This window comes from Chlorocebus sabaeus, chromosome 4 (genome assembly GCF_047675955.1).
Source record: "Chlorocebus sabaeus isolate Y175 chromosome 4, mChlSab1.0.hap1, whole genome shotgun sequence".
NCBI lineage: Eukaryota > Metazoa > Chordata > Mammalia > Primates > Cercopithecidae > Chlorocebus > Chlorocebus sabaeus.
Genome location: NC_132907.1, coordinates 17983501 through 17995926, shown reverse-complemented (window position 1 = coordinate 17995926; position 12426 = coordinate 17983501). Strand labels below are relative to the sequence as shown.

General features: G+C 43.2%; 1 protein-coding gene across 2 annotated transcripts in view; it reads right to left on the bottom strand.

The window, feature by feature from the left end:
- The window catches only part of ARSB (arylsulfatase B), a 192699-nt gene extending 181259 nt beyond the window's left edge, over positions 1 to 11440 (bottom strand). The window contains exon 1 of one of the 2 annotated variants that reach the window (XM_007976256.3): positions 10663 to 11440. In XM_007976256.3, coding sequence (XP_007974447.2) covers positions 10663 to 10980 — 318 coding nt within the window. In that variant the 5' untranslated portion in view covers positions 10981 to 11440. The remainder of the gene's footprint in view (positions 1 to 10662) is intronic. The other variant, XM_007976237.3, reaches the window with a different exon arrangement.
- Positions 11441 to 12426: the final 986 nt, after the last annotated feature.

Genomic DNA, 12426 nt, shown 5'->3' with positions numbered 1-12426 from the left:
GAGGAAGATGGCAGCTCCCATATCAGAATCTCTTCCAATTCCCCTTTCAGAGGTCCAGACAGTCAATCGATTAGTTATCTATATGGGAGTTCAGAGCACAATCTTTCAGCTACACTCAAACTCTCCCAAGAGTGAAGCAAACCACTGCTACACAGAAGGCGACAGAGGTTCTTTCTCTCCGCACCTCAACAGTGTTGACATAATATCCCGTTGAACAGAAGGGAGGTTCTGTCCAGTCAGTCTGGTCTGAGCAAAATGAACTCACATCCTCATGTGCCCACATATGTGTGCAATACTTCCTGCTGCAGTACTTAAAAATTCAGAAAAATGGGCCACTCTATCCCTCCACTTTATACACCAGAGAGCCTAATGGGAAGCTTCATGATCAGAATGCAATCACAGAACACGCCGGTGGCAAAGCAGGAGTTCAGAATTTCTAGCCTGTGCCTCGGCCAGTACACGGCAAGTTTTAACCACGGTCAAGTAGCACTTGTGCCACCTTAGGGTTTATTCCTGGAGATGCCCAAAGAACAAATGGATAGTGAAAAATCTGCTCCCTCCCCACAGAAGCCATTTAAAAAGCAGTCAGCTGTCCATGCTGCTGAAGCCAAGAGCTACAGACACGCATTATGTGTGCTAGGGGCCTGGCGTTGCCATCTGGCCTGGCCCTTCAGGACTCGGGCTGCAGAACTGGCCCACGTCACTGACAGTTTTAAGAGTCTATTTATTTTGGTGTTGATTAGTAAAGAGTGCAAATCTCTGACTAAACTCACAAAGGGATGTTGTTTATAAAAAAGAATAAACAAGTCAGAAAGGGTTTCAGCGCCTCCCTCTATTTAAATTATAATTCCAAAGAAAGCCCAAATGGAAAAGGAAGGAAAATATGAAGAAAGCTGAGGGAAAGGAATCTCTCAAAAGGTGACATGATTAAGGAAACGCAAACAAAAGATAATGACCAGAGAGCAAGAGCTTATGCTCAAAGTGATTCCTGAAATGACAAACCTCGTAAATCAAGCAACCAGAAAATCCTCTAACTCAATTGGCCATATTCCACTCAGCTCCAAACTTATTTCCTTATTTCCTCATTTGCAATTTCCCGGCAGGTAAAAGATATAAAATCTGGAATTGTTTCTTTAAAATGGCTGCAATGTTTGCAGAATAAGGCCTCCGCACTCCCCTTCCCTCCTGGGAAAATAACTCTTGGATTTGGCTAGGCTTAGGAAGGACGTCCGGCTTTAGCAAACCCATCAAAGTCACCCCAGGGCTCTGCTATGCTTTAGTGAGGCCATCTTGCTTGTCCCTACGGAGCTAATGCATCCTTTGTTTCTCTCCCTAAAGGAGCACACAAATAAAGATACTGTTTTCTCTTACGAGGCACCTTTGGTCTCAGGGTTACATGGTCCTGTGACAGCTCCCTCCTCCTGTGCCTTTGCCAGGGGATCCTAGGAGCACCCACCTTGAGACATGCATCTTTCCCTGCACCCTGTATACATTTCTTCCAGCTCTGCACTCTCTTGTGCCCTACTTCTGAACCTCAAAGTCCAGGGAGAGGCAACCACTGGCAGGCATCCACTGAGAGGCCAGCAGGTGAGGAGCAGGCAGGACAGTGAGGGTGAGGAAGACAAGAAGCAGGATAGGGAGGGCACGCTCAGGCAGAGTGCCTGCACCACCATGCCCTCTTCTGCCTGCAGCATGCATCTTTCCTGCTCACCTTGAAGCAAACCTGAAGCAAAAGTCAAAAATTACCCATGATGCTCCAGCACAGCCTCCTTCCTATATTTCCTGTCCAAGGTTCCACCTCAGGAGTGAGTGAAAAGCCGTGAAAATGTCTTGTCCGTTTATCAGTGTGATTAAGAAAAATGTGGTTTGGATCCCTTAAGAATGAAAAAAAAAAAAAAACCTTGGAGTCATCTTTCATTGCTTCTATTCTGTGCCAAGGTTTATGGAGTTCTGGTGGAGTGGCCCCCTCGGAACTCAAGGTAAGGACATTCCCAGCTGAGGACCAGAGTTACTTTTCTTAACTTTTTTCCCAGAAGAGTGTTTTCCTTTAAGCCCTATCACTTTCTTACCCTTTAATCTTTCCAATTTCTTAAAAAAGAAGTAAGGGGACTAGAAATGACATGGCAATTTGAAGCAGTTTAATTAAGATGGTGAGCTCTTTCAGGAACTGTGTAAAAGTGCTTCTCACATTCGATCATTTAATTGTCCAACGATGAGTGCTACTTTAGCCCAGAGACAAACAAGGCAATCTAACGGAGAAGTCAGACCTCAGAACCACTAATCACAATTAAAATGTGTACTAGGAATAATGGAGGCATAATGAGTATTTTGTATGGCATAAAGTCAATGTGTAAGAGTATGGAAAATTAGTAATATTAAGTTTTCTATTTGAACTAAAAGTAGTACACAAATTCTATTAGAAAAGCTGCAGAATTTTAAAATTAATATTTTTAATCTTGAGGTTTTAAATAAGGGTAAAATAAATATAAAATCTATTTTCTCATATGCATAACATACCTCCAAGGGATATCAAAAAACCAATAAACAGGAGCTACCTATGGGAAGGAGGGCAGGGAGAAAGGATGAAAACATCCTCATCTATATATTTATACTTTTTACATCTTTTATATGTGAAACCTTTGAATGTATTTCCTAGAAACGATTTTAAAAACAGGTTACTTTTTTTTTTTTTTTTTTTTTTGAGACAGAGTCTCACTGTGTCACCTGGACTGGAGTGCAGTGGCACCATCCTGGCTCACTGCAACCTCTGCCTCCCCGGGCTCAAGCAATTTCCTGCCATCCACCTCCCCCACTCCCTGGTCCCAACCTCAGCCTCCTGAGTAGCTGGGACTACAGGCGCTTGCCACCACACTTGGTTAATTTTTTTAACTTTTTAGAGAGATGGAGTTTCACCCAGGTTGGTCTCAAACTCCTGGACTCCAGTGATCTGCCCACCTCGGCCTCCCAAATTGCTGGGATTACAGGCATGAGCCACGGCGCCCAGCCAAGCTTATTTCTTTTAAAGAAAAAGAGAGAATATGTATAATTAATTCTAATTGGAACTACATGTATCCAAAGAATGCCACATGGCACTTGACTGTCTTTCCTTAAAATATATCCATTTAGAACACTGTTAGATTAGAAATGTTCTTTAGTTTATAACAGCCTCAATGTAACCTTACTATAAAAACTGACACAAAAAACAGTTCAAGTTTTAACACTTTATAATGGGTGAGCAGCATTAAACCCAGCCTCCCTCCTCTAGCTCTTGGCCTGCCTCTGGCACCCTCATTCATTTAGCTACCATCTCATTCTTACAACAAGCTCATTCCAGCCTCAAGGGCTTTGCTTCTGTTGCTCCTTCCTCCACGTTAAACTTTGCTAGGATGTGTGCATGGCTGACTCCCTTCATTCATGCCTCTGCTCATACTACCTCTTTTAAGACACCTTCCTGAGTCAAGATCACTTGACCTACTTTATTTTCTTCTCCACATGTATTGTCGTGCCATTTAAATTCACCTTACTTAATTGTTTGTATTTCTTTCTTCCCCCGCCCCCCATTGCCGAGATGGAGTCTTGCTCTGTTGCACAGGCTGGAGTGCAGTGGCGCAATCTCGGTTCACTGCAACCTCCACCTCCCAGGTTCAAGCAATTCTCCTGCCTCAGCCTCCTGAGTAGCTGGGATTACATGTGTGTACCACTACATCTGGCTAATTTTTGTATTTTTAGTAGAGACGGGGTTTCACCATGTTGGCAAGGCTGGTCTCAAACTCCTGACCTCAGGTGATCCGCCTGTCTCGGCTTCCCAAAGTTCTGGGATTACAGGCTTGAGCCGCCACGCCTGGTCTGTTTATATTTATTTCACATCCCTCTTGGTTACTTCTTCTCCTTACCTCAACCCCTTCAGATTATAAGCACCAAGAGATTCCCAAAGTACAGTGGCGTAACTCGCTGCTCAGTAAATATTTGTTGAATGAAAGAATGAATGAATATATCACACTTAATGGTGATCGACTGAAAGCTTCCCCTCTAAGATTGGAAATACGTCCACTCATGCCACTTCTACTCAATATTGCACTGGAGGTCCTATCCAGGGTAATTAGGCAAGAAAATGAAATAAAAGGTATCTAGATTAGAAAGGAAGAAGTAAAACTTCTATTTGCAGATGATATGATCTTGCACTAAAAAACTCTAAAGATTACACACACACACACAATTAGAATTAATAAGTTCATTAAGGTTGCAAAATGATTGATGTAAATATATCAGTTGCATTTCTATGCAACAGCAATGAATTACTGAAAATAAAATTAAGAAAGGAAGTCCACTTACAATACCACTGAAAATAGTAAAACAGGAATAAATTTAACCAAAGTACAATGCTTATACATTAAAAATTATAAAACATTGTTGAAAGAAATTAAAGAAGACCTAAATAGGCTGGGTGTGGTGGCTCATGTCTATAATCCCAACACTTTGGGAAGCCAAGGCAGGTGGATCATTTGAGGTCAGGAGTTCAAGACCAGCCTGGCCAATATGGTGAAACCCCATCTCTATTAAAAATACAAAAATTAGGTGGGCGTGGTGGTGCGTGCCTATAGTCCCAGCTACTCAGGAGGCTGAGGCAGGAGAATTGCTTGAACCCCACAAGGCAGAGGTTACGGTGAGCCAACACTGTGCTCCAGCCTGGGCAACAGAGCCGAGCGAGATTCTGTCTCAAAAAAAAAAAAAAAAAAATTCTAAATAAACAGAAAGACATCTCATATTCTTAAATTGGAAGTTATATTGTTGAGGTAATAATACTCTCCAAATGGTTCTACAGATCACTGAAATCCCTATCAAAATTCCACTTCCCTTTTTTTTTTTTTTTTTATAGAAATGGACAAGTTGATCCTAAAAGTTATGTGGAAATGCAAGGGGCTGAGAATAGCCAAACTGTCTTGAAAAAGAATAACAAAATTGGAAGACTCACATTTTCTAATTCTAAAACCTTTGCAGTACAAAGCAACAGTAATCAAGACAGTGAGGCACTGGCATAAGGATAGGCATATAGATCAATGGAATAGAATTATAAGTCATACATCTATGGTCAGTTGAGTCTTGACAAGGGTGCAAAGGGTGCAATGAGGAAAGAACATTCTTTTCAACAAATGGCACTGAAATATCTGGACACCTACATACCTCAAATCGTACATAAAAATGAACTCAAAATGGATCAAAGACCTAAATGTAAAAACTGAAATTATAAAATACTTAGAAGAAAACATAGAGGTAAATCTTCATAATCTTGGATTAGAAAATGGTTTCTTAGACATGGTACCAACAAAGCAACCAAAGAAAAATAGGTAAGTAGTACATAAAAATTTGTAACTTTTGTTTACATCAAAGGACACTATCAGGAAAGTAAAAAGCAATCCACAGAATGGGAAAAAACATTTGCAAAGAGCCTATCTGATAAGGGTTTATTTAATAGTATCCTGAATACATAAAGAACTCCTACAACTCGAGAATGAGAAGATAAATAACCCAATTTTAAAATAGGCAAAGGATCTGAGTAGACATTTCTCCAAAGAAGACATACAAATGATCGATAAGACATGAAAAGATGTTCAACATCATTAGTCACTAGGGAAATGAAAATCAAAACTACAATTAAATACCACTTCCTACTCACTAGGATGACTTGAAGGCTATAATCAAAAAAGATAATGACAAATATTGGCAAGGATGTGAGGACACTAAAACCCACATACATTGCTAGTGGAAATATAACATGGTATAGCTGCTGTGGAAAACAATTTCCAGTTCCTCAAGGAGTTAAACATAGAGTTGCCACATGATACTAAGACAGCCAGGTGGGAAGGGGTCCCTGGCCAAACTCCAACTGGACTATGCACAGGGGTGGAGCCACGGAGGTTCGCGCCTGGCCTCTCCTCTGCCTATGGCACCTGGGATTCAAATGGAGGATGAGGGAAGCACTGTAGCAGGGACTCCTTGCAGTGGGTCCCTGTTTCCCCCTTTTTTCCTTCTCACCCAATAGAATTCTGCTTACTCACCCTTCAAACCATCTGCGAGCCTGAATTTTCATGGCCATGGGACAGACAAGGACCTCGTCGTTAGCTGAACTAAGAAGTCCTGCAACAATACTGTGTTTCACTCCTAGGTATTAACCCAAAAGAACTGAAAAAATATGCTCATACAAAAACTTGTACATGGATGCTCAGAGCAGCATTATTCATAATAGCCAAAAAGTGCAAATAACCTAATGTCCATCAATGGATGAATGTATTAACAAAATGTGGCATGTCCATACAATGGAATATTATTGAGCCATAAAAGGGAACAATACATGCTACAACATAGATGAAAGGCCATCTGTTGTATTCCATTTATATGAAATGTCCAAAATAGGTAAAGCTACATAGATAATAAGAAGATTGGTGGTTTCCAAGGGCTGGTGGAATGGGGAAATGAAAAGTGACTGCTAATGGTTGAGTGGTTTCTTTCTGAGGTGATGAAAACATTGGTTGCACAACCTTGTGAATGTACAAAAAACCATTGAACTGGACACTTTAAAATGGTAAATTATATAGGATGTGAACTATAACTTAATATTACCAGTGGGAATGTAAATTGGCACAATCTCTTAAGATGCAATTTTACAATATTTATCAAAATTACAAATGCATCTACTCTTAAACCCAGAAAATTCCATTTCTAGGAACTTATCCTTCATATATGTTCCAATATGTATAAAATGGCATATGTACAAAGTATTCACGTCACCATTCTTTGATATATCAAAAGGCTGGAAACAACTTGCATGTTCATCACTATGCAACTGGTTAAATAAACTACAATGTATCCATTTAACAAAATATTATGCAGCCCTAAAAGCTGTGAGGACAATCTTTAGTCAACGAAATGGAATGATTTCAAATAAGTAAAAACAAACAAACAAACAAAATAGGAGCTGCAGATCAGTGTGAAGAGTATGTTACCATTCACATAGAAAAAAGAGAGAAATGATACATATAAATATATATTTCAGAGCATTGTTTGTCTACAAAGATGGGAACTGGATGTCTAAGGACTCTGTGTGTGTGTGTGTGTGTGTGTGTGTGTAGATTTTCACTATAAGCCCTTTTGCAGCTTTTGAGTTTTTAAGCCATGGGAACGTATTTTCTATTTTTAAAATAAAATACAGATTTTTTTAAAGATTTCACAAATAATGAATGAATGAGTCATAGGGCAGTGGGAAGTCCCCTAGCCTGAGTGTAGAGACCTGAATTTCTAGTTCTTGAATTGGCCAGTAACTACTTACCCCATCTGCTAATTAAGTCTCCTCCATTGCCTCCAACCTGTACCCAGTCCCTACACATTTTTCACCATAGCATGCACTTTTAAAATAGTTCATTTGTGAGGCCTCTGAAAAATTAAACGTCTCAATATAAAAGGTTGAATTCAGGTTCCCGATTAAATAAGTTCCTAGCAGCATAACAAGTAGTACACGCAATTTTTAAGATACGTTGTGTTGGGCAAGATTAATCTTTCTACCAGTAGATGGGGTTAGTATGATAGGTATGATAATGTGCATTTGCCAAGTTAGAAACTTGCCCTAATGGACACAAGAGCCTAGAGTCAAATTAATTTAGAGCTAGACAAAGTGTAGAGTTCAGCTCAACTCCTCTGTTTCACAGATGTGGAAATGATGGCCACCGAGGTCAGAGTCTGACACGGCCAAGACTGAAACCTACATATCAGTTCCTAACCAGTCCTCTTTGCTCAATACATAATTTCTTAAACCAAAAAAAACTAAAACTCAGGATTTCATGAGAGTATAAAGTCCAGTCAGTCTAGGCTTGTTTATCAACTTGTGCTTTTCTTTTCTAAAGTTAAGTAATTATGGGAAAGGGGTCTGTAAATATTAACTTAAAGCATGATTGCCAAGTTCATAGATACGACTCTTAGCAACTTCCTTCAAGTACCTCATTTTGAAACAGTCAAAAAATTCCTTCATTTTATTGTCTAAAATTATGCATAAGAAATGACTCAGAAACAAAATCTATTTTTATTTTACATGGAATATAGGCAATTTCTAACTCAGAAATATTATGGGTTGATTCTTTACATTGAACTGTTTAGGAATGACCCAAATGTCCAAAAGTAATACAGGGATTATTTTGTATGTATGCAGCAGCCCTTGCAATGACATTTTTAATAATTTTGAGTAGGCAATATGGCGTAGTGGTTATAAGCATCAACTCTAGGACCAGGCAGCCTGGGTCAAATCCTGGTCCAACCTTTACTGGCCCTGCAACCTTGGGCAAGTTTCTTAACCTCTTACAGCATCAGTTTCCTTGTTATAGAACAGAGATGATAAGAGTTATTGTGAGAATCAAACGAGTTAACACTTGTAAGTGCTCAGAACAATACCAACATACAGTATCTGAGGGAGATTCCTGAGCCCTCCCAGAAATATCTACTTCATTATAAGTGCACACTTGCTCACCCTGGGTAATATCTACCTGGGTCCCATGAACTCTAACAGAATAAAGTGGGTAAGAAAAGTGGAGAAAAAAAATGTTTGGGGAAGCAAGGCTGCTTTAGATACAGCTAGAGGTTTAGAGGTCTCTAAACCTCTCAGAGTGCCCAGTTTCTCTACTCTTCCTTTACTTCATAACCATGGGGTACTCTAAATACTAAAGTTTCTTCTCCAAGACTGAATGTTGGTGACTGGTAGGGGAGGATGTTAGGGGACAAAAGCAACTGATTACAGGAATGGGTTTTGTTTTGTTTTTGTTTTGAGATGGAGTCCTGCTCTGTCGCCCAGGCTGGAGTGCGGTGGTGCGATCTCGGCTCACTGCAAGCTCTGCCTCCCGAGTTCAAGCGATTATCCTGCCTCAGTCTCCCGAGTAGCTGGGACTACAGGCGCAAGCCACCACAGTCGGCTAATTTTTGTATTTTTAGTAGAGACAGGGTTTTGCCATGTTGGTCAGGCTGGTCTCGAACTCCTGACTTCAGGTGATCCACCTGCCTCAGCCTCCCAAAGTGCTGGGATTACAGGCGTGAGCCACTGCTCCCAGCCCAGGAATGGGTTTTTGAAGTTGGTATCTGCTTTCCTGTCCGAGTCTGTTGGAAGGGAGGAAGTTAGAGAAATGAATGGCCCTTCCATTCTTTTGCAAGTTGAGTTCAGTTCTCTTACTTCAGCGCAAATGCAGAACCCTTTGGGGCAAACTTCACCTTTCCCTTCTTCTTTACTGGCACATCCCTTTACTCCCACAAAGTGTCCAGGGTGAGATTTGCACAATGTAGGGGATTCCTGATTACACGTAGCAGCCAAAGTGAGAACCGCCAAAAGTACTAAGGTGGATGGTGAAGGGAAGCATCCTTTATTTTCATTTCTAACCTTGGCTACAGCTATTTCTCACCCTTAGCAACACCCAATCTTTCCTCTTTATAAAAGCCTTCAGACCACTGTGTGTATCTTTATCACAAGTAAGCCCTCCCTTCTCTTGATCTTAGGACCACGTGAGGCTAGGGTTGATCTGAAAGGTTATGCGAACACATACTAGGGAGGGCAACGTTCAAATATATATCCCCTGTCAGTAGCACAGTAAGCTTAAAGTATTTTTGTTGAGTAAACAGCATATGTACTCTGTGGAGGTATGCAGGTGGCATCCAACTGTACCCATTTACTGTATTTAATATGGTCATAACTTCAGGGTCTCAGAAATATGACAACCGTATTCAGATTGAGGGGGAAAAAGCCGATTTCCCAAGCCCGAGACGACCAGTGGATGCAGGAAAAGCACAACAGACATGGCCTTGACCACTTTCTAGCTATGCGATTCTTAACATGCCAACGAACCTATACAGGCTTCCTGCCTCGTCTGTAAAAGGCGGTAAAGACAACTACCTCATGCGCTGTTTCAATAATTCACTTTAAAAACAACAAAGTGCTACGCAAATGTTCTTGCTATTCTTAATCATCTAACATCTATGCACCCTCCACATTTATATTTCCTTCATTAAACGCGGAGTCGTTCCTACAGGGAAGCTTTTAAAGAGATAATGAAGATGCTCAGAAGAGTTCAATACAAGGTTACATCTTAAAGGAGTGTCAGCAGCCTAAGAAAACCCAACCTAGCATCAGGTTTCACTCCAGGGGTGTCGAGAACCAGAAAAGAATAATCTTTGGTGGGACACTCCTAACCCATGACCGCTGGGTTCCCGGGGACCAGGGTCGCACCTACGGCGGACACCCCTTCATTTTACCTCTCCCCTTGTCTTTGCTCCCAGCCCGCGCCCTCCCCAGCCTCCCACCTCAGGACCGCTCAGCCTGCCGGCCGCGGCGCCCAACACCCGGCATTCCCATAAACCCCTTCGCCCGGAGCTTCAGAAAACGAAAGACAAAGCCGCTAGCCCAACCCGGCGCCAGAGGCGCGGGTCCGCGGGGCGCCGGAGCCGGGCATGCGCAGAGGCCACGGCGGGCTGCCGGCCTGCAGGAGCGAGGTCGGGGCGACAAGCAGCCGGGGCCCATACGCGGGTCCCCGCCTGCCAGCGCCCGCGGCCTCAAGGGCCGGTTAATAGCGGGAGGGAGGCAGCGAAAGGCGGGGCGGAGGCGGCGCGGGCGGCGAGGGCGCCTGGGGCGCAGCGTACCTGGTAGCGGCCAGTGAGCAGCTGGCTCCGCGACGGCGTGCACAGCGGCTGCGTGTAGTAGTTATCCAGGAGCACCCCGCCGGCCGCCAGCGCGTCCAGGTGCGGCGTGCGGATGCGGGAGCCGTGGAAGCCCACGTCGTTCCAGCCCAGGTCGTCTGCCAGCACGAAGACCAGGTGGGGCGGCCGGCTGGCCTCAGCACCCGAGCCCAGCGGCTCCAACAGCAGCAGCAGCAGCAGCAGCAGCGGGAGGACGACGGGGAGGAGCGACCGCCGAGGTCCGAGGCCTCGGGGCAGGCTCGCCGAGCGGCGCGGACCCATCCTTGGCCTCCCGCGATCCCAGCGCCTGTGGCGCCACCAGCCCAGTGTACCGCTGATAGAATGAGGAACTGGGCGGCCGGGGCCTGCTCCGCCCCGGCGCGGGACGGCACCCCTAGCGGGCCGTGGGCTTGCCAGACCGGGCGCTCGGCCCCCGCCGCCTCCGACCCGGGCCCCCGGCCGCTGTGGCGGAGGAGGAGCCAGAAACAAACCCGCGGGCGCCCGCTGCTCAGCCTCTTGGAAACTAAGCTGACGCTTGGAGGGCACCAAGGGCCGTTATCTTCTCCGGCAATGAACTTTGCACCGTGGTTTCCAAAAAAAAAAAAAAGATGTGTTATTTTATAACGCTTCAAAATTTACAAAGCATCTGCACAGCCCGCGTCTCCTATAAAGCCTGCAACAACTCTGGCAGCTAGACATTATACTTAGTGCCAATTTTTCATAAGAAAAAAGCTTATAAATGGTTAAGGCTCTGACTCAGATCCTGACCCATGATGTCTAACTAGCAAGTCATTTCTAGCACAAGAGCCCAGCCTGTGGCAGGTGGGAGGATGGTGAAAAGGCAGAGACCTAAATAGTCTTTCACATTCATTTATGCGTAGTGTACAGCCATGAAGCCACTTTCTCCCCACTAGCAAACAGGAGGCCAAACACACAGTCTGATTGCACTGTGCCCTTTAGAAGGTGCAGTTACTTTCAAGGTGCCCTGGGAGGAGTTGGAGTGTTGTATGGTCATTGAAAAGCTCATTTGCTATGACCCCATTCAGAGCTGGCTCCCTCACCAAGCAGTGACCCTAAGAAGCACACAGTATCTGATTAGCCTGAAATATCTGTGAGTGGAAGGAAAAAATCCTTTGGTCACGTGCTTATTGAATTGGGAAGTTAGCTGTATGACCAGTAGATTCCCGTTGCCATCCAGACTTTCTGTCTGTTAACAGGTGTAGGGGGAAATTTTTGCATTGCCTAGAGAACATACCCTTCCAGGTTGAGTCTGATTCCGTGGAAGTTATTTACAACTCTATAAGTTATAGATAAATAACAATGGAAAACAATTCTTATTTATATATACACAAATGAACTTTATCCAGCAGAGTAACAATCCTTCCCCTCCACCACTACTACCAAGGAAAACAGTTTCACCTCCGCTTGCACGTTTTAGTATTCCCGATCTGTTCTTTGGATTGTCCTTTGAATTGCTTTTAACACCTTACCAATTTCCTTATTAATGAGTTAAATAAAATCATGTATTCACTTTTATATTTGTATGAGGGTCATGATTTTACCTTTTTTTCCCCAAGAATCCTTTAATACATATGTTTGCCTCTTACATACTTACACTTTTTTTTCTTTGCATGAAGTAGATTATGTTATATGCACTTTAATCTCCAGTGGAATCAATGAAATTTAGCAGAAAAAAGTGAAAATTTTAGCATTAAATTCAAAGAATAA